Source organism: Fistularia commersonii, chromosome 24, assembly GCF_037954325.1.
Source record: "Fistularia commersonii isolate RoL2024-O1a breed Wild chromosome 24, RoL_Fcom_v1.0, whole genome shotgun sequence".
NCBI lineage: Eukaryota > Metazoa > Chordata > Actinopteri > Syngnathiformes > Fistulariidae > Fistularia > Fistularia commersonii.
In genome coordinates this window covers 1,465,286-1,487,823 of record NC_141307.1, presented here as the reverse complement: position 1 = coordinate 1,487,823, position 22,538 = coordinate 1,465,286, and the positions used below count along the sequence as shown (strand labels likewise).

The 22,538-nt window shown below is 42.8% G+C and overlaps 1 protein-coding gene and 1 long non-coding RNA gene across 6 annotated transcripts; one reads left to right on the top strand and one right to left on the bottom strand.

Annotated features, from left to right (window-relative positions):
- Positions 1-5,615: 5,615 nt before the first annotated feature.
- Positions 5,616-10,410, bottom strand: LOC147219610 (uncharacterized). Of its 4 annotated transcripts, none has more exons than XR_015108000.1 (7): positions 10,260-10,410; positions 8,311-8,372; positions 7,021-8,152; positions 6,857-6,945; positions 6,714-6,758; positions 6,477-6,604; positions 5,616-5,836 (listed from the first exon to the last, which is right to left on the bottom strand). It is a non-coding gene; the product is annotated as an uncharacterized LOC147219610 (long non-coding RNA). The 4 variants fall into 4 exon arrangements; XR_015108002.1 differs by lacking the exon at positions 10,260-10,410 and having other exon boundaries at positions 7,021-7,170; positions 7,534-8,152; positions 8,311-9,983; XR_015108001.1 differs by lacking the exon at positions 10,260-10,410 and having other exon boundaries at positions 7,021-7,578; positions 8,019-8,152; positions 8,311-9,983.
- Positions 10,001-22,445, top strand: LOC147219609 (solute carrier family 2, facilitated glucose transporter member 1-like). 2 transcript variants are annotated; one of them, XM_086171206.1, is made up of 11 exons: positions 10,001-10,173; positions 10,303-10,398; positions 12,946-13,047; positions 13,774-13,934; positions 14,440-14,680; positions 15,173-15,335; positions 16,307-16,494; positions 17,139-17,243; positions 17,321-17,419; positions 18,308-18,511; positions 18,972-22,445. In XM_086171206.1, exons 2-11 carry the CDS (start codon positions 10,387-10,389, stop codon positions 19,317-19,319), a joined length of 1,623 nt encoding a protein of 540 aa, XP_086027332.1. In that variant the 5' UTR covers positions 10,001-10,173; positions 10,303-10,386; the 3' UTR covers positions 19,320-22,445. The 2 variants fall into 2 exon arrangements, with proteins under 2 accessions (XP_086027332.1, XP_086027333.1); XM_086171207.1 differs by lacking the exon at positions 10,001-10,173 and having other exon boundaries at positions 10,273-10,398.
- Positions 22,446-22,538: the final 93 nt, after the last annotated feature.

Genomic DNA, 22,538 nt, shown 5'->3' with positions numbered 1-22,538 from the left:
GCTTTTCGAGCAACATCGGCAGGTTCTAAGTGCACCAACTCTTAAACGCTACAAATGTTATCCTGTCACTGTTGCAAACATCAGACTTTGTCTGCACCTCTGGTACCACCTCCTAGGCAGTATTGCCTGTTTTCCCACAGCCTGATTCTGAGCCCTGTTGCAGTTCATGCAGAATACTAAGACTGCATCTTGTCACTCAGGACAGTTTGCAATAGCAATGTCCAAATGTCTCAGGGCCACTCGTGTCACTCTACACTCTCAAAATGAACAGTTTCTCCACCTCACATACATTGAAAGGAGAATCATGCAAACATACCGACTGACATCCAGAGGTGGTGATCCAAACGAAAGCCAAGCGTTGCGTTCCGGATGGACGAGCCTGAGGAGTCTCTTGTGAAGGCACGGGGTCACGATCGCCCATCAGAGGAGACGAATCAGCAACACCTACTTGGACAGAAATAAGAAAAAAAGCAAAACAGTCTTTGTTCCGCCAAAGATCCAAAAACGGGGAGAAAAAAAAGGCAGCAAAAACCAAGCAGTAAATAAAAGTTAAATTGAAGCACAACCTCTGGTTCCTTCTTACCTTCCAACACTAAGATGAAGCGCAGCAACTCAATGTGTGCAAGACACCTCTTGCAATTCCACAGCCGAAAGCGACCATCCAGCACTCAGCAGGTTCTCCTCAGAGCCTCGGCATCGCCAGGAAATGACGTCGCAGCCGGTATAAAAAGGCCGCCATCCTGGCACGGACCAATAGGAGGCCGCGACCAATTAGCATTTACTAAACGCTTTCACCTGCTGCGGATTTCCTCCAACACATAAGATCGGATCAACTTTATTCCTTTATAACTTTTACACTGGTGTGAAAAAAGGAATTTCTCCTCTGGAGATGAATACAGTGGATCAGATCTTACTCCATGTTGCAGGTGATGTGCAGCAGGTGAAAGCGTTTAGTAAATGCGGCCTCCTATTGGTCCCTGCCAGGACGCTGGGCTTTTTATACTGGCGTCATTTTGGGCGACGCCTGATCTCTGTGGAGAGCCAGCTGAGAGGTTGAGGTTCACTGGGAAATTGCTGCCTTTTTTTTTATTTTTTTTTTATAAATAATTTATTTTTTTTATTTTTTGGTGATGAAAAACTACTTTTTGTTTTGTCTTTCAGATCCGATGCATTTGTTTGGAGTGTGTTTGTGTCCTGAGAGCTCTGGTGAGTTATTGTCCTTGTTTGTCTTCAATGCAAGTGTTGCTGCAGACTTCAGTGCTTCAATAAGTTTCAGATTCTCCTCCCCAGTGATCTTTGTACCTGTGCTCATCTGTTTGCAGTCCTGAAGACTGTTTGGGACCAGTTCTTCATGTGAAGAGAACTGGGGTTCCCCTGAAGGAGGACTTAAGGTGATGTTCTGGAGGTGAAAGTAGAAACTGCAGATGTGATGCTCAGTGTTAGTGGCTCTGCCTCAGAGCTGCAGGAGTTACATGTCAGGTTACGGCCGTGGTTAAATCAATGTATTTAATCCCAAGGTTCTTTCAGACGCCGTCCATAAATGTTGTGTTTTGTCTTGTAGGCGTCCTGACAAGGATCCTGAGCCCCAGAAGAAGCCTGTCCAACACAAGCAAGGTAGTGTGTACAATAGGTTTACTTTTGTGTAAAGTTAGCAAAATGTTTGAAGTGTCTTTACCTGTTGCAATTTTAAATGCTTGTAGTTTTCCTGCTGTGAAAATAAAGTGTACTTGTACACCCTGATATCAGTGTCACTTTATTTTTTAAAATCCTTTTTAGTTTATCCTTTTCCTGTTAAACATTTTTCTACATTTGACTCCGAGTCTGACGCAGTGACTCTTTAGTGCAAAGATAATCTTCAGTATTTCTTCGAAATCTTGCACTTGGAAATCCTTCACTTTGAGATTGACTTGCAGTATTTCTGTCTGCATTTTGGACTGTTTAGTTCAGACATTTATTCACTGGTCAGAAATGACCAGGATGTGTCGCATGTTTTTAAGCTGCACACTCAGTGCACCGCAAATGAATAAGTTATGTATCATTTTTCTGTGAAACTCTGCCCGGCGTCCAGCCAATCATACGATGCAATTACGCATCGAATCACGGCATTGACAGTACTTGCTCTGCCCGTACACGCTATAGAACAGTAAAAGTGTGGCAGAGTTAATTTGATGCTAACATGCTAACGCCTTATCATGGCGTCCCCTCAAAGTAAAAGCAATGCGGTTCTTGAACGTCTGCTCTGCAAAACATGCAGCGAAGCCAAAGTAGGAAGTGACTTTTCCAGTGGAAAATATGGACGAAGCCATGATGGCTGTTGCTCTGGTTGCCGTCGGATACGTCCTCTATGGAGGAGTCTGGGGAGTGACCTCCACAGATGTTTGACTGTTTCTTCACTGCAACTATCAATGTCCCAGTGAGGCTCTCAGCCTGGCCATGTCGTGACACATTGTCTGCAAACTATTCTGGCAAAGCTGAATTGTTTCTCTGGATTTCTGATGAAGCTCCACTTTTTTTTCTTGTAAGAAAAAAACCATTTTAGTTCAATTCTGAGCTTGCTCCTCAGAACACACTCACCTGAAACCACCAACCAAGGGCTGAACCAGAAGTTAGCAGTGGAAGCTTTGTGTGCTAGTTCAGGGAAACTAAATTTAAAATGTGTAGATGTGATGCCAAAGAACACATGAGTCCGTATAGTTCATCCTTTCAGTGTTTAATGACGTGAAAAGAAACTTAAAGGTGTTCAGAACCTACAGGTAAGTACTGGGCAAGGAGACGGCTTGGAAGCGCAGCGCCTTCGTCGTGAACCTTCTTGGATTCGCAAGGAAGCTGCAGGGAGAGAAACTCAGTGGTCGGCGCTCACGTCCGAAGGAAGACCTCGACCGCCACATGAGGGCGAGACCTGCAGATGCTGATCTCTGACTGGGTCGCGGTTCTGTTGTATGAAATTGCATCCACAGGCCCTCCAGAGTCTGCAGGAAGACAACTTGACCCTACCTGGGTGTGAAGGGGAAACACACCCCAATTTTTTTTTGGACCGAAATGTAAATACGCTTCTTCTGCTTTACGGCCTGAAGGTCCACATAGATAGAAGTGCCATCATTAGTAAAATGTCTGATTCTGTCCAATAAACCCAGAACACACATAAGCATCAATCACCAGTCGGACAATTTATTGACACACAACTCTTCAGGACTGGTTCTGTCAAGTTGATCTTTTCCATGAATTCAGAGATTTCTGGATATACAAGTCAGTGTCCACATGGTGGAGAAGGTTCCGTTCCCAGACCGACAAAATACGGTTGCAGGTATGTTTTTATACGTGCACACGTTTGTGTGTGGAGAAATGACATTTGGTGATTCTTTTTCCCCCTCCTTAGTGTTTTGTGTAAAGTTAGCAAAATGTTTTTTTATGCTAAAGTAAAATAAAGTATCCATGTGGAAAATCAGGGCAAATATGTGGTTCAAAACCTAAGTGCTTCATCCATTTTTTTTTCCTAAGTATTTTTCTCTAAGTGTAAAGTTAGACACATTCAACCTGAATTTCTGCACCTGACCGGAAAGCTCAGTGTCTCATCGACATTTGGTGATTTTTTGTTTCCAAGTGTTTTCTGAATCAAATCCTAAGTCCTTTTGCCTATTTACTTTCTACCTGACACAGCATGCTCTGCATCTTGCCTAAGAGTTTTTTTTCCTTCTAAGTGCTTTTCTCTAAGAGTAGGCCTGTATAGGTGAAACCCGAAAACGTGAAACTAACTGGTTAGCTCAGTGCCATAAGCTGCCGACGCCGCATGTGGAAACTGCTGGTTCGAGTCCAGCGCCGGTCAATATTGCCTACATCAAGTCTCCCTTTGCCAAATGTATCTAAGTACAACTTGTTTTTTTTCTAAGTGCTTTTTCCCTCTAAGTGTGACGTTATATAGGAGAAACCCGGATTTCCCTCTGTGACTGGTTAGCGCAGTGCCATAAGCCACTGACGCTGTATGTGATACCGCTGGTTCAAGTCCAGTACCAGTCACACAGCCACATCGGGTACCCGCCCGGTGGAAGGCCGACAACAGCCAGGTCGGGTCCCAACCCCGATACAAGGCCGACGTGGGGGAGTCAGGCGAAGCAAGGAGGAGGGCGGGAGGCAGACAGGCCGAGATAGGGAGGAGGGGGGGCCCCACTAACCAGGGCCCCCCGGGGGGACTTTGGGGGTAGAGAGAGGGGGGCAGGCAGACGAGCACCGTAGAAACAGCCCTGCTAGAGAAATTTCTATTTTTTGGAAAATTACACATAGGGGGCCCAGAAACACATTTGGAGGGGATACATACTTTATTCATTTTTGCAAAGCTAGCCAGAGTGCGCATCACTCTTACATGCACAACTTCTGGCCTCACCACACCTGCAACAAGCACAAACAACAATTAGAGATGCACTGTCAAACAATACTTTCATTTCAACGCATACAAAGAAAACCTCAACTACACAACAATCCATCTTAAATATCAGCAATTAACATTGTGCTTAACACGAAATAACATTATACAAAATGTACAAGAATATTTCAAGACATCACTTACCATTATATTTACAAACACTTGGGATGTACATTTCTCCACTCTCAGGACAATCTGAAAAACACAGATTCTCATCACACTTTGCAAAACAAACAATACAATGACGTTCCATCAAGGCTTCTTTTACCTTCAACCTTGTTTCTGAATGCTAATTCACAGTCTGTATTGAAACCCAACAGTCACTTCAGTGGCCAGACATCTTTAGTGACAATTTGCATATTTGACTATTTAATATTTGTGAATGTCCAGATTGAGTCTACTTTTGGTATATCAAGACAATTTTTAGTTTGCCCTTCAGTCAAACAGGAGCATCCTGAGGAATACGTGCAATCCATTGAGCTGTTTTACAGATAAGACACAATTACTTCTCTATTTACAGAGACTAAAAAGATATATACTACATACATGGACTTGAACCAGTGCCCTTCTGTTTCAGATCAGCCTGCTGATGCCTGATCTGGTAAACATAAATCTACATAAACATTTGCAATATGAAGCAAATGGACTGGGATCCTTCCTGCCAAGCTGACTTGTATATATATATATAGATCTATGCAGGAGCAGAACCTGCTTTGAGACAGATTTTACATCCTGTGTCCAACAGCTATATAATGACTAGATTCACAAAGACCAGCTAGTAGACGACGTTCCAAGAAACCACATGCATGTCAGAACATTTCAATCTGCAAAATAGTTACTCACTGAACCTCAGATGAACTCTTAGACAAGATGTCTACCTCTGCTCTTAGGTCACCTTATAAAATGTATTCACTAAAGCTTATGCTGGACACCAAACCTACCCACCACATCTTCCATTACAGAATTAAGCCTGACTTTCACCTCCAAAACATTCCTCAAGGCATCGCCAAGTCACTTCAACTGACTCTGCCAAGTCTTTAGCTTTGCACCTGCTCATCCACCTTCCTTCTCTGCATCAGACTTTCCTCTTATGGCACAAGTTTATTCTGATGCAACTTGTGCATTCATTCATGGCATTTATCAGGTCCGTCTAGGCCAGGGAGACCAAACAAGAGGAACGGAAGTATCCAGACACAAGTTACAGGAAAGGGTATTTATTCAAAATTGCAAAAAATGGTACAAAGTGGAAAGTCCTCGGCTCCTAAGCAGTTTGTGGCTTGACAACCGCTGCCTCCTCCAAAAGCAATTCCCCAGTTCAGAGAGCGTGCAGCTCCCAGAGGGTATCTGGCGTCGCCCAGGACCAATAGGGGACGGCAACTGGTTACCATTTACTAAATGCTCTCAGCTGCTCAGAACTACCTGCAACATACAGAGGGAAACAGAGCCACAGATGAACAGACAGTGAAACCAACATGCACTGCAAAGAGTTACAACACTAAAGCACTTCCATAGATTAACAGACACCACTTTAACAAGCAGACAAGCGCCGTGCGAAGTTGTATCTCAAATCTCATGCTAATACAGCCGTTCCACAGTAGCTACCAGAAAAGCTGAGCAGATCAAAAAAACAGCTTTTTGGGAGCTGCTCCCATTTATTGCCAGACATGGGGCAAGAAATGACCAATAAAAAGTCAAACACCATTTTGGTTTTTTAAAGTTAGTCAAGCAACATCGGCTCTTGTGTTAGCAGGTTCTAAGTGCACCAACTCTCAAATGCATTCTCTTGCAAACACTACAAATGTTATCCTGTCACTTTTACAAACTCAGACTTTGTCTACACCTCTGGTACCAACTCCTAGGCAGTATTGCCTGTTTTCCCACAGCCTGATTCTGAGCCCTGTTGCAGTTCATGCAGAATACTAAGACTGCATCTTGTCACTCAGGACAGTTTGCAATAGCAATGTCCAAATGTCTCAGGGCCACTCGTGTCACTCTACACTCTCAAAATGAACTGTTTCTCCACCTCACATACATTGAAAGGAGAATCATGCAAACATACCGACTGACATCCAGAGGTGGTGATCCAAACGAAAGCCAAGCATTGCGTTCCGGACAGACGAGCCTGAGGAGTCTCTTGTGAAGGCACGGGGTCACGATCGCCCATCAGAGGAGACGAATCAGCAACACCTACTTGGAGGGAGAGAAAGGAAAAAAAACACAGAAAGGTTCTTCAAACAGACTAAAATAGCGGGAAAAAAGGCAGCAAAAACACTGCAGTACAAAAATAAATCTTCACCATCCACGAGAATCTTCAGTCACGTGGAGACAGCTTTCCATGAACCTAAACAGACGAGCACAGGTGCAAAGATTGCAGTATTTATAACTTAAGCACATTTTATTGAATTTGATTAAAAAAAAAAAACGGAAGTGCCAACTCACCCAACGCGGAAGCAAACGCCGAACCCACGCGAACTCTGGTCCCTACTTACCTTCCCGACACGAAGACAAACCTCATATCTTCGTCGGAACTGAAAGAAAAGACAAAAATGTGCTTTTATTACCCCTTAAAGAAGCAATTCCCCACTAAAAGAGTGAAAAGCGACCTTGCAGCGTTCAGCTCGCTCTCCCCAGAGCCCTGGCGTCTCCCGGAAATGACGTCGGGCCAGTATAATAAGCCCCGTGCCCTGGCAGGGACCAATAGGAGGCCGCCACCAATTAGCATTTACTAAACGCTTTCACCTGCTGCACATTATCTGCAACATAGAATAATATAAGATTAACTCCATCCATCTACGGGGGGAAAGTCATTTTTTACAGCAGTGTAACACTTATAATGTCAAAAAATAAAAAAGTACATGTATAAATATATATACATAGTATCAATATAAATACACAACAGATACAACAACAACATTAGGGATGATAATGGACAACATAAAGGAATAGTAAGGGGGAAAAATACACAACCAGAACTGAACAACAATATAAATAGAGTGAAAACAGTATAAATAGTGACAATTTACTCAAGAAAATAAAGAGATAGAATTAAAGATCTTGAAAAAAGACAATAGTAAGCGAGGGAAACACCACAAAGATGAAAACACCACAAAACCCACACGATGACCCGAGGGAAGTAACTACCCACTGCCAAAAATCGACATCTGTTAAAAAAAAAGGAAAAACAGACATTATTCACTGAAAGCTCGTGAAAGTGTGTCAAGCAGGATATTATCACCACCCCTCTTGTACTTAATCTCTAGGTTGAAGCCTTGTAGAAAGAGTGGCCAATGCATGACGCCGCCAAGAGACTTAACACATTTCAAACAACCCATTGTCAAATACAAAGTTAAAAGTGTAAAGTCAAAAGTAAAAAATTGTCATGAGTGTCAATTTAGAGAGTCTCAATCAATTCTTTGTCAAATCTTTTTTAAATATTTTTATTTTGGAATTCATTTCTTATTGATAAAAGAGTTGCTGCATTTCCTGTTCAGAATGAAAATACCCTGGAGTCGTCCAGGTGATGGTGAATTCTTGTCCAAAATTCACTTAGTCATCCATTCAATGTCAGATTTAAAATCCCTATTAAAATGTTATGCTTTACTTCCGTTTTCTTTCTGGGTAGTTTTATCCTTTGCCATTTCTTGGCGTATTTCACTGTGAAAACTGGAAGTCAGCGACCTTTGACCCCCCAGGTGTTTTTTACCATCAGGTTGTCGACCACCAACTATGGGTCATCTGGAAAGGAGAAAAGTTAGCATTAGCATTAATCATGACAAAATACGCGCAGACAAAAAAAAAAAAATCCAGCTTTTTAGGCTAAATGTGATCAAATATAACTTTATGTGATTGAATTCAACTTAACCTTATTGTTCGGGTGAAAACTTGTTACTAACCCAAAGGTTTCTTCTCGAAATCTTCTCATCGTGGCAACTGCACTTTGTTTATTTCCCGTTTCCTGTAAATAAAGACTCAAGACATGAACAAATAAAGTGAATTAGTTATGACGTCAATCACAACGATGAATGAAAGCAAAGGAGAGGAAGAAATAAAGATCCTAATTTGATCCGGACTGTTTCTCTGCAGCTCCAGACTCGGGGCCGTCAATGAAAAACTGAGCCTCTTCTTCATCCCTCCAACGGGACGCCTGGTAAGAAAAACTAAACAAATGAATTGAATGTTGACGTGAGTCTCCTCTGGCTGGGATTACAAGCCGGGATAATCCCAGATTATGGATCCTTTGAATCCACTCAGAAGCCTTTTGTTTGAGGATGAATTGTTTGAAAGAAGGCGACACTGGAACGTGCTGTGGGTTCTACGGCATCCCAGAACCGTGTCAAAGTAAAAAAATATTTCTCTGGTTTTAAAAGAATGTTCTCTTCCCTTTTAGTTGATTTTATTTCATTTTTTTTATCGTTTTTTTGGGGAGTATCCTCTTCTATGTGCAGGAAAGATCGTGATCTTGCAGGTGTGTCATAAGTAGTTTGACTTCAAGTCAAGGAACATAGATAAAGTTGAAAGAAAATGAAATGCGGTTTATTGTAAAAATGTTTTGTGTCTGGACGGCAAACAACTCTAATCCGCCTGAGGTGCGTCTGGGCCACCACGACCTCACTCGTTCACCAATCATTTCCTAATCACGTTATCTATTATTGTTTTTTTATCCTTGTTGTTGGAACTGCATTCTCATTCTGCTTATTCAATCATTCCCTTTTTTTCACTCTGTTACCCATTTTTTATCCTTACTGTTGTTGTTGTCACTTTTTTGTCTCCTCTATTTCATACTCATATTCATATTTACGTCTCCTCTATATTAGATTTCTAGTCATATTTTTGTCTCCTCTATTTTAGACTTATATTCACATTTATGTCTCTCCTACTAGAGATTTTTATTCATATTTTTGTCTCTTCTATTTTAGATTTATATCCACATTTACGTCTCTCCCATTTCATATTTATATCCATATTTTTGTCTCCTCTATTTTATATGTATATTCATATTTCAGTTTCCTATTTTAGATTTATATTCATATTTTTGTCTCACCCATTATAGATTTGCATTTGTATTTATGTCTATCCTATTTTAGATTGATTTTTATATATTTGATATGGTTAATGTTGCACCGCTGTGGCAACAAATCCCCTTTGGGGATCAATGATAGATAAGATCTTATCTTAGTACTAAAATCTACATTTAAATTTGTTTGAGATCAGGTGAATATTTACTTTCAAATCTGATAAAATGGGTAAAAATCTGACAAAATTTGTACTTTTGAAATGGCAAAAATATGTTTTTATTATGCAATATAATCTCGAGTCATTTAAAATAAAATTTGAAACAAGGTCACCTGCCGGCGTTCAAATAAAGTTTTGTGATAATGTTTTTTTTTTTCTTTTTAATTTCAGTGCCCGTTTCCATGGCAACGTCGCATCAGCATCCGCAGCATCAGCACCGGGCGGCGCGCGAGGAGAGTCAAGGTCGCGCGGATGCAGCGGCATCATGGGAAAGCGAGGAGGGGGCGGGGCTTCCGTCGCCTTCCGCGCATGCGCAGAGCCTCGTCGAGCAGACCTGACCAACTCACCGAATTGGCGGGGGGGGGATGCGCGCGCCTTGCGCGCGCCTTCTCCCGCACGTAGGAGGACCGAAGTGGGCGGGGCTTCGACGATGACGTCACACTGTCTCCGTTGGCGGGTGCGTGCGTGAGTGTCCCCCGCCGGTTCCCGCAACAACACGATCCCGTCGTGATCCCGCGTCGACGGTAAGATGCCCGTGTGTGTGTGTGTGTGTGTGTGTGTGTGTGTGTGTGTGTGTGTGTGTGTGATGAGACGGATACCGCAGGCTCACCGGGAAGGGGCGGGGCGGTGCGGGGTGTTTGTGTTCCCCGCAGACGTGCGGTTCCGGTGAAGGTCCAGAAGACGCCCCCGCATCCCCATCGCGGTCCTCCGGTTCCGGGAGAAGAAGCGGTCTGAAGATGGAGGGTCAGGTCAGTACCGGGCGTATGCGTGTTTGTGCGTGACGCGGGGGGCACCCCGCAAATGTGCGGGGTTGACAGGAAGCAGGAAGTAGAGGGGAAGCTTTCAAATTAAAATCGATGAATTGCATATTTGGTTCCTGTTAAAATGATTGATTGATTTATTGGGTGTTCCTTTATCGATTGATTAGTTTACATTTTCACATATTTAACGACAATTCAGCTATTTTTCTATCACGTTTATGTTCAGGCAGATTTACAATGTTTATCATTTATAATTCTTATTCATTTTTAGATTTTTCATTATGATAAATATATTCTATTTTTGACTATCTTGGTGGGTTTAATGTTTATTTTCTCATCACTTCCTGTTTCTCTTCTTCCCTCCCGAGTTTCATATTTGTGTCATTATTTGTCGTTTCCTTTTCCCTGAAGTCCAGCATAGATTCCTAATGGTTTCCACCTTTATTGATCATTGATCAGTTAATTGATGAATTGTAGTGTTCACACTATTTTAGTCCCCTGCTCATCTCTTGTGCAGCACTTTTATTATATTATTATTATTAATAGTATTTGTAGTAGTAGTAGTAGTAGTGTTTGTAGTAAGAGGGTGTGTAGCCTCTTTATTTGTTATTGATTAACCGATCGATGAGTCATTGAAAAGGACTTGACTGATGAGGGTCATGGAAAACTGAGGAGGAGGAGGAGGAAGTGTGTGTGTGAATGAAAGCATCATTTTGCCAGGAGGGTGTGACCCCTGTGTGTGTGTGTGTGTGTGTGTGTGTTTGACTTCAGTTTTTCAAGGCAATTATCTTCTTTCTTTTCTTTCTATTTATGTTTTCCAGTTTAATTTCCATTTCTATTCATCAGGATGATTTCATTTCAACTGTCACAAATATTTAAGATAAATATCTGACAAAAGTCAGCTTTATTAATTATCATCATTAATATAATTATAAATTACTATTATTATTTATTGTCAATTTCTCCGCATGTACTGGACATGCAGAGGAAACACTGATATAGAATAAGATCAACATCACTGTTTTGTCACAGCAGTGCAAAAAAAGAGAAAATATTTATCTAAATCTAAATGAGTCATTAAATAATAAAGAAAGACATTCACAAATAAATAGACAGCAGAGTGAAAAATAATAGTTTTCATTCATTCTAAAGTTGTTCCTGCTGGTTGTGCTCTTCTGAATGATGAGTTTGTCATTTCCTACAAACCAAGATGGGTTTGCTGTCATTGTTGACCTGCTGCCCTCCATGTTGCTTCGTCCTGCTTGTTATTCTTCCGATCCGACCCCAGAGTGCACGTTCACCTCGTGGCGTCCGTCTCCTCGCCGTCCCCCTCCCCATCGTATTGATCCGCCGATCGACTTGTCACGTGACCCAAAACAAAAAAAGGACAAGGGGCGGTTTGACCCGCTCTCCTCCTTTTAGTTTTTGCTGTGTGTGTGTGTGTGTGTGTGTGTGTGTGTGTGTGTGTGTGTGTGTGCTACTAGTCCTGTCAATAACACTGTCACCTCCAGGCTGTTGCCATGGAGACCCTGGGGAGGAGGGGGAGGGCTGCCAAACAAACGCACAGGACTTTGTTTTCTTTGTTTCTTTCACTAAATATTCCCTCCTTACAATCTTTTATTTGTTGTTTATTTCCTGGATCTCCGGGGCTGTTATTTGGAAAATAATTCGAATTTTATATATATATATTTAAACATATGTGGATGTTCGTAGGAAATTAATAATTAAAAAGTAGTAAAAAGATATTTTTTTGTATTTTGAAAAAAATAAATCAAAAGCTCTATTCTGTGTCAGATCCAATAAATCCGTAATCTTATACTTTATCGCTTAATCCCAGTTACGCCTGGGTTTGAGCGATAATCAATAGATACCAATCAATAATTCCCGATCAGGTCTCCTTCCCCCCTGGACGAGGACACAGGCCTGAAACGTCTCGTCATGCCGGTGTGTGTTCTGCTCCGTCAGCGGAGGAAGAACACACACCTCCTGGCTGAACAGTGTGTGTGTGTGTGTGTGTGTGAGAAACCCCTGGGATTGACAGCTGTCCTGTGATTGGCCAATCAGAGCTAAGCCCCGTCTCCTTGGTTTCCTAATGACCAAAATATTGAGCAGATCTGCTGAATTAGAGGCATGTATCTCTCTTCCTCAGAGCTTCCAGTGTTCGATCTGCTCCTCAAACCTGGATTACGATCCAGAATTATTATTATTTTATCCTATTATTGTGACTTATTTATTTATTTTTATATTTGTTATTTTTTTCCCTATTATCTACTTATTATTATCACGCCATGCATGATCAGCACCAGTTTGAAAGAAGTCAGTTTGTTTATTTGTCTGCTCTCTGTTCCGACAATCTGTAAACAGAAGATCAGATTGCAAGTCAGACTTCATGCGTCACGTCTCTCCTCTTTCTCTCTCCATCCCGGTCAGATGCAGTGACCATAAAATTCCATTATGAGTTGAGATGCAATATTTATGGCGTCTTTGCTTCTTCCTCTCTCTCTCTCATCCCTCCTTCCCTCCCTCCGTCTGCAGGAGAAGCAGGTGACAGGGTACCTCCTGTTCTCCCTCGGCACCGCCGTCATCGGATCTCTGCAGTTCGGCTACAACACCGGAGTCATCAACGCTCCGGTGGAGGTGGGCAGAGGGTCCCTCTGGTTGCCATGGCAACAAAATTTACATATAAAAAAATAAAAAATATTGTTTAAAGAATTATTTAATAATTATTTACTTAAATATATTAGATTAGATGAGATGAGAACAACTTTATTTAGCCCAAAGGAAATTGTTGTGCCAGAGTTTCAAGCAAAAACATAACAATATAGATAATAGTAGGAAGGAGGGAGAATAAGAAATACAATAAAATATAAATTGTCAAGGTTAAAAATATTCATTAAATAATTATTTAATAATTGTTTAGTAAAATATATTATTTCAATTAAATATATTTTTTTTCTATTTTATATATATATTTCTATTAAGATATTACAGAATAATAATAATTTGTAATTAATAAATAATCAAATTATTAAAAAAACATTTTTAAATAAATACAAATAGATTTTCGACGTTCTGACAAATGAGCAGGAATTTGAGGCTTTTAGAGGTTCTTCCTTCTCCACGTTCTCCTGCCTCGGTGCTCTTTGGGTTCTCCATCCTGTCAATGTTCTCCTCCATCTTCAGCACAACCCAGTAGCAGTCAGCAGGTTCAAGGAGTACTGAGAGTGAAGAACTAGTTTCCCATGAATTGATGCCTGGAACATCGCTCTGGACCAGGCTGGAGAACATGGAGACTCCAGATCTTCTGAAATGAATCAGTGAATTTATTCCTAATTCGGTTCATCCCCCTCCAACCCCCGTCAGAAACTGCAAATATTCTTCAACACCACCTGGATGCAGCGCTACGGCGAGCCCATCAGCCCCGGGATCCTGACCATCATCTGGAGCGTGACGGTGGCCATCTTTAGCGTGGGCGGCATGGTGGGCTCCTTCAGTGTGGGTGTCATGGCCGACCGCTTTGGCAGGTGGGCGCCGGCAAGCGACGTTAGCGTCGAGATAATGCTAATTGATGACCAAAAACTACAATAAACCAGTCTGAAGTGAAAGCACACTGCTCTCAGTACAGATCCCAATGTCATCTGCAAAAAGATTCCTATCTCACCTCTTCTATTATCCTGACCATCACCATTGCAAACAAGAAGTTGTCATACATGTCCTGCTCCACGCTAACATGCCACTCCAGAATCCCTCATACAGTACTGTAAGGAGAATTACATGTTGAAGCAGAATATGATGAATGTTTGTACAATATGATAAGTTCTATGTGCAACTCGCGGTCTGGTACAACATCAGATATGTCTTATGCTAATACCGATGCTAATACCAATGTATGGTAGTTCCAGTCCATGCTAATACAAATTTATGCTCATCGTGATGGATCCAATTACCAATTTTTAGCAATTCATCTCAGACTTTCATGGACTATAGTATTTCTGACCTCCTTGTTCCTGCGTCGCTTCCTGTGTACAGGCGTCGCTCCATGTTCCTTGTCAACAGCCTGGCGCTCATCGGCGGCCTCCTCATGGGCTTCTCCACCATGTGCTCCTCCTACGAGATGGTGATCGCCGGCCGCCTGGTCATCGGCTTGTTCTGCGGCCTCTTCACCGGCCTCACCCCTATGTACGTTGGAGAGGTGTCGCCCACCCCACTCCGGGGGGCCTTCGGCACCCTGCACCAGCTGGGCGTGGTGGTGGGCATCCTCATCGCTCAGGTTAGCGTCATGTTTTTTTCCTGACTGGGCAGTGCAACAAATTGACTAACCGGCTTCAAGTAGCACAGGTACTCCATCTATCAAACCACAGCATCAGGTCATGATGCTAAATTTGATTTGATTACACTTTTTTAATCCCCTGTGGGAAATCCTGTCTGCATTTAACCCATTATGAATGAATCATGAGCAGTTGGAAGCCATCTAGCGGCGCCAGGGGAGCAGTTAGGGGTTCAGCATCTTGCTCAACAACACTCCTAAGAGGAGCCAAAATCGAACCAGGAATCTTCGGTGCCAAGGACGATCGCCACGCCGCCCCTTTGCTAAAGGCTAATCACAACACCGAGTTAAATACATCTTGTAAAGCCAGCAGTTCAGGTTACACTCCAGGACAGTAGGTCATGGATCTTCTTGTCAGATGACTGTGCTCACCATGCAAACTCCCCTTTATACCCTTAGCGCTAACGACTAGCATTGCCGTGTGTCCGTCTGCAGATCCTGGGCCTGGAAGCCTTGCTGGGCTCTCAGGATCTGTGGCCCATCCTGCTGGCGCTCACTGTGGCCCCTGCCGTGCTGCAGTGCATCCTGCTGCCCTTCTGCCCCGAGAGTCCTCGCTTCCTCCTCATCAACCTTCAGCAAGAGGAGGAGGCTCGCAAAGGTAGCTCTGCTATGAATATCACAACTGATTCTCGCACTAGTCAGCAGCTACTGCGTTGGTACTGCTGCTTCTACTAAAATTAATACGGCTGCTGAAAGGAGTACTTTGTGTGCTTTGTTACTACTCTGATTGTTTATAAATAATACTAGTAGTATTACTGATTTGCTGCTGCTTCTGCTTTTACTACTAATTCTTGTACCTCTGCTAGTAATACTGCTAAAAATACTACCCCTGAAAGGAGTACGACATCTAGTGATTTGGAACTCCTGCCAATATTGCTGCTACAACTACTACCACTACTTGTCTTATTGTTATGCTAGCAAAATCACTAACCTTATCATGATGGTGCTTCACTTGGATTAGCTTAGCTGTTCTGGAAAATGTCCATTCTCATGAGCATACTGATATTATTTCACCCTACCTTATCTTATGTTTTCATTGAGAACAATATTACTCACCAGATCTTGGCTTAGCTTAGCTTATCTTAATTTGTTCTGATTATCTGATACTGTCATTGTCGAGCTAACAAAATCCCCCTCGGTATGATGATGTAGCTTAGCTTACCTTTGCTGAATATTACGCCTTTTTCACTGTCCTACCTGATATTGTGATTGTCAAGCTAACAAAACCACCTACCTTATCATGACGTAGCTTAGCTAAGCTTGCTCTTTTTTGAATATTATGTCCATTTCCATGTCTTATCTGATATTGTCACTGTCAAGCTAACAAATCCACCTACCTCATCATGATGTAGCTTAGCTTACCCTAGCCTTAGCTTAGCTTACCTTACTTGATTAATACATCCATTTTCATGTCTTATCTGATATTCTCATTGTCAAACTAACAAGATCACATGCCTCATAATGACATAGCTTAGCCTTAGCTTAGCTTACCTTATTTGATCAATATATCCATTTATATGTCTTATTTTATCCACTCTTATCTTTGTGTAATTTAAATGCTGCCGTCAGCCCTGGTGCGGCTGCGCGGCAGTGATGACGTCCGCAAGGACCTGCAGGAGATGAAGGAGGAGAGCGCCAAGATGGCCATGGAGAAGAAGGTGACCATCCTTGAGCTCTTCCGCTCACCGGCGTACCGCCAGCCGCTGCTCATCGCCGTAATGCTGCAGCTCTCCCAACAGCTGTCAGGCATCAACGCTGTAAGCACACACACACACACAAACACACACACACAGTAAACAAGTTAGGTCCTCCATTAGCCGTTGCCCGGGCAACAATTCGCTCTCCACTGGAAGAGCAAACATGATTGTAAAGGTAGAAAAAATAAAAAGTGAAAGTTGTGCAATGAACGTGGGCCTGTTAGCCGACGGACACCAGAAACACTCCGGCAAGGAGAACATCACCCTGGGGTTGACCTGGGTTGACCTGGGTTCTCAGCTTGGCAGAAACCAGAGCTGATGCATATGATATGACATGTTGATATGATATGATATGTGTTGCTGATAACGTAAAATGCGGAATGCAATTTAAAAGATATAAGAAATACAAAATAATCAGAAATGAAGTCATAATTATGAAAAAAACTAGAATTCATGTTGGGGAACCGTGATCTGAAAACATCCTGATGTTTGACTCGAAAATAACCTGAAATTCAAATTTAAAAATCTGAAATGTAACCGAGTATAATTCTCCAGTATTTACTGTATAACAGTTAATATTTGAAAATAAGATGAACTAAAAAGTGATAAATCACTATATTCCATATTAAATTGAATAACATGAACCTTATCTACTACCAAGAAGAGACACGTTGATTCTTCTTAATGTTCCTCGATGTTCTCAGGTGTTCTACTACTCCACGGGACTCTTTGAATCGGCCGGGGTGAAGAAGCCCATCTACGCCACCATCGGCACCGGCGTCGTAAACACCATCTTCACCGTGGTTTCCGTGAGTGTGGCCGTCTGTTCGGCTCCTCCCGGTCAACGTTTTGTCCTCATCCTTCCTGCTTCTCTTCGTCTCTGCAGCTTTTCCTGGTGGAGAAGGCCGGCAGGAGAACCCTGCACCTCCTGGGCCTGGGCGGCATGGCGGTCAGCGCTCTGCTCATGACCCTCGCACTCATGTTGGTGGGTTTCAAACCACCTGAGCAGAACTTCACTTCCTGTGCACTCCGACGATGTTTTGAAAACATGGCAGTTTTGAAGTCATCTACATTGCTCGCTGCACCATCACAATAATGTTGTCAGTTTAGCAGCAATTTGGCATCAGAAGCACATCGGATCAGCATCAGAATAACATTAGCTTTTTTAGCATCAGAATAATGTTAAGTTAGCAACAGACTGTCATCAAGCTAGCATCAGATTTATATCGCGTTATAATCTGATTCATGGCAATTTCAAAACAGAATTCCATCAGATTAGCATCAGAATAATGTAATGCTAGCAACAGACTGTCATCAAGCTAGCATCAGATTCACATTGTGTTAGCATTGGATTCATGTTCTTTTTCAAAACAGATTTCCATCAGATTAGCATCAGAATAGCATTGGCTTCAGCAACACAATAGCATCAGATTTCATATCAGGATATGATCAAGTTAGCATCAGAATAACTTAAATCTAGCATCTGATCAGCATTAGCATAACCTTAGCTTTAGAATAACAGTAACGTGAAGTTAGCAGACGACTATTTCAAGTTAGCCACAGATCAACATCACGTTAGCACCAGTAATTTTCAATTTCAAATCAGAATAATGTCAGATTAGCATCAGAATAAAATCAATTCAGTATCAAATGAACATCAATTTAATCTTAGACTGACAAGTTTGATAACATTAAATACATTGTTTGACATCAGAGATAGATTAAACATCAAGAAGATAGAGGTCCATCTTAACATCATAATTTCAGTTGTGTCACTTTATGGCCAGAGTGTGGACGAGATGTTCGGCAGGTGTGACCTTCAAGCAGACCTCCACTGCTTTGTGATAACTGTGTAATAAATCTTGCCGAGCAGAAGGACATCGGCGCCATGAGCTACGTCGCCATCTTGGCCATCATGCTGTTCGTGGCCATGTTCGAGCTGGGGCCGGGGCCCATTCCGTGGTTCATCGTGGCCGAGCTCTTCTCCCAGGGGCCCCGCCCCGCCGCCATGGCGGTGGCCGGCTGCTGCAACTGGACCTCCAACTTCCTGGTGGGGATCAGTTTCCCCAAACTCCTGGTACGTCGTCTTTGATTAGCCCGGGTTCCCCCAAAGTTCCTGACGGGGTGAAAGGTCGGATGCGCGGCACGCGATTGGCCCAGCACCCCAGCAGACCGTTCCATTTTTAGCTTGTTTACCAGCTGCGTTGAAACTCGACACTTCCTGTTTTCCTTCGTTTGTAGTTCTCCTCTGTGTTTTGGCAAAAACTACAATCCTTGTCTTCTACAACCCCCTGACACCTAGTTTCTGCAGATCAGCGCTTCCATTTGCACAACAAGCCACCATAACCTAGACCCGCACAGGCAGCCATATTGGGAAACTCCCTATAGGTCATTAGAACTGAAGCCTTTGGGGCCTGAAAGTGAAGAAACTCAAGTCCAGCTGCCACGACAAGAAGATTCGGACTAGAATTCACCATGATCTGGACGACTGAGGGCCTCCACAGACACACTTTACAACCCTTGTCCTGTCTCTGCAGGAACTGTGCAACGACTGGGTCTTCCTCATCTTCACCGCCTTCCTCATCCTCTTCTTCATCTTCACCTTCATCAAAGTGCCGGAGACTAAGGGCAAGACGTTCGACGAGATCTCCCGCAGCTTCGGCAGCCCGCCGCCCGCCGCCTCCTCCGTGGAGGACCCGCCGCCGAGCGCCAGCGCCGCCACCACTCTGCCGGCCTCGCCGGAGAAGGAGAAGGTCCCGCTGGTGGAGACACCGGTGGAGGTGGCGGCAGCACCGGAGGTGCCGGCGGCGGATTCGGGGGCCCCGGCCACTGAGAGCACGCCGCTGGGAGACCAATCCAACACCACGGCGCAGGAGAGCGTTTAGGGGAACCCTTTCACACGCAAACCAGATCAGTAGAAACCGGAAAAACACTTGCAAAAGGCCCCTGCAGATCCCTCTTTTAAACCCTCTTTTAAATCCTTTACGATGAAGCGTTGCCATAGAAACGTTATGACCTTTAAAAAAAAAGAAAAAAAGAGATATTGATCCCCCGGGAATCCAATTAGCGATTAGCCTTTAGCGTGTCCTCCCTCACGGTTGGGTCAAAAATGGCCGCCTTAAAATCAGAAAGGGGAAGGGGGTTGCTGTCAGTCAGACAAACATTCCTGGTAATATTTTAGTGCAATATGACTGTGTGGTGCGTTCAGGTGACGTCCCGTTGTGTTGTATTTATTGATTTCTATATTTATTTATACGCCGTTCTGGTCACGTGTGTCTCTTTGAGAACCGTTCGACCGCCGCGGGTGTTTTTCTGCCGCTCGCCTTTCGGCCCGACCAAACCCGCGAGCCTCAGAGGAAGCGCCGAAGTGCCCGACCGTACTCAAACGCATCTGCAGGGTAGTTAGCGACCGCTAATCACGTTCAGGCGGACAGCGCCGCCTGGTGTCGGGAATCATAGGTTTGATTTTTCTGGTTTTTGGCCGTTTGCGCCGGCGCCCCCCCGTGGCCACCGTCCATTATGACACCAGAGAAGAAGAGCAGTGCAGAAATAGTTTATTAATGTTAGTATTTTGTATCTAGCTAAATTAATATATACGTAGTTACCTTTAAACGAAATGTAGAGCGGAAACTATTTCAAGTAATTCCTGCTTCACTTGCCAGGGGTAATTGGGGGTATTTTGTTTTGAAATGCTGCTTCTGAAGATTGGTAGACCACTGAGAGGTTCCAGGACTTCCACGATAACACTAGGGGTAACGTGCAATCAATCGTGTATCTTATTTTGTTAAGGAGAACAGGGCCAGTATTAGCATAGACATTCATTTATGGGCTAGAACGTTAAAGTAAATTTTTTGCCAGGCTAGTCCCCCCCCGCCTACCTAACCCAGCCCAGATCTAGATAAGCTAAGGAAGCTATAAACACTGCTTTCCATTCCCTATCTGAAGCAGTAACTAGCAGCTAAGTGGCGTCTGTGAGCACACAAGTAGCAGAGCAGGCTAGCGCATCAAGTTGGATCATTAATCATCGTAGCAACATGAGCAGTAGCTGCCATCTAGACAACGCAGGAAATTGTAATCGGCTATTGAGCAGGTGAAAACGCTAACACGCTTTGTAATCCATTAGAAACAGACGTGGTTAAAGTACCACACAATTGTTCAATTCCTAGTGGCGCGATAAATCAGGTGTTTGTCTCTCAAGTAGATCTTGTGTCATGAAATAGCATTAAGATATATACATAAAATGGGGGATATCATTTTAGTCATAAGACTCCTACAAGATTGATTCTGAGTGTTTTTGGCTAGCCTAGCCACATTAGCTCAACTGCCTCAAGCTCTATTCTTCACATAATCAGGTGTAAAAGGTTTCGGTGCTGCCGATCCTTCGTGTCCTATTTATCTATATCAACATCCTCGTTCGACAGCTAAATGCTAAGCTAACAGTGGTTTTTGACTCTCCACACAATGCTACAAACGGAAACGATGACCGAAACAAGCCGATGTGCTTTTTAGTTTTGAAGCCAAAAAAAAAAAACAACGTTCAATCAACGTTTCTGGTTGATTTTTTTTTAGATAATACCAATCTTTTTATTGTCAATCCCCCAAATCCAACACGCTGCTGGCAGTCAAGTGAAGTGATAGTGGACCAAGCCATGAATAGTTCTTTGAAAATTTCCCGGGACAGGAAGCTGAAGAACAAGAAAATCATAAAAATAATTTATCCAATTCCACAAAAGAAGTTTGCGATATTAAAAATGTTGACGGTTAAATGGCTTCACATTGACTTTTCATTTGACACCAGACCAGAGAAACCGAAGCGCTGTGCTAGCGTAGCACCATGCTAATGTCAAATCCACAGACGTTGGAGTTTTTAAAGATTTTAGAAAGAAAAAGCAGGTGGAAAATGTTTCCCATCACATTAGTAAAGTGAGTGATGTCATCATCAAGTCGTGATGTCTTGCCTCCTGCCGCTAACGCCATTTGACTGCGTGTCATGCTAACACAGTTTACATTGCGACAATGCACAGCTGCACATTTAGCTAGCTAATGAACCAACTGCACATTTTGTTTTGTTATTTTGTTTTTTTTTTTGTTTTTGGAAGAGAAGCTAAAAGATTAAAAAGATAAAAGTAAATGTTACATAGCATGGTTGTTAGCCTTTCGTGTGTCACTGACATCGTATGTGTGTGTGTGTGTGTGTGTGTGTGTGTGTGTGTGTGCGCGCGCGTGGTGTAAAAAGTGTACGGCACAAAGTATATTTTAAATATTCCGTGGTGATTGTGCGAAATATCGTAGTTTGTCGGGTTAAAGAAGAGAAATGATTATTTATCTGATACTTGTTTGTTGTTGTTTTTGAGGTGAAGCTGAATGTTGTCGTGTCCGCCCAAAACGTTAGCGTAGCAGCTGGCTCGCTGGCGTTGCATTCTGACCACGTCTCACTCCAATAAAACCTCTCCGCTGTTTTGTATCCAAATGGTTGGTTTTGTGCTTGGGGAGCTGAAAGAGGAACTTTAAAATCCAAAAAACAGTCAGATTTTTTAAGAGCAGAGCTTTAAATAAATCCTGCAAGTAGTTTTTGTCGTAGCTTGTCTGTGAAAATCACCTGCAGGATGCGGGGCTGCAAACTTTGATATTGTTGTGATTATTAATAACTGATTGGACCGCAGGGCCTGATCAGAGTGGAAACATGCCGGCTAATGTTTGTCTCCGCTGTGTTTTTATTGATTGTATTTATTTTCGTTATTTATTTTTTTGTACTTTTATCACGCTTGCTTCTGTGCTGAATTTGCCGTCCCTTGTCAGCTCCAGCTTTGCCGCACTCTGTGATTTATTGATCAGTATTGATTTTCCATCGATGATGTGTTCCTCGCCAAGTCCTTTCAAGCTGAACGCGTGCCCGTGAGTCAATTTTTGTTTCTTTACTTTTTTCTTGTCACTCTATCTTCACCCAGTGTTTGTATTTGAGATACCTGATGAAATGTAACCGAATGATTAATAAAAATGTTCATCCTGGATGGAGATGCAGAAAAAAATGTTTTTTATTTTTTATTTCTTTAATTTAGAATGCAAAAAATATTGAGGAAGATTAATGCAGAAACCTCAACCTG

Coding starts and splice junctions, on each gene's coding strand:
- LOC147219609 (XM_086171206.1), top strand. Junction 13,048..13,773: donor TCATCAACGCTCCGGTGGAG/GTGGGCAGAGGG, acceptor AACCCCCGTCAG/AAACTGCAAATATTCTTCAA. Junction 17,244..17,320: donor CCATCTTCACCGTGGTTTCC/GTGAGTGTGGCC, acceptor TCGTCTCTGCAG/CTTTTCCTGGTGGAGAAGGC.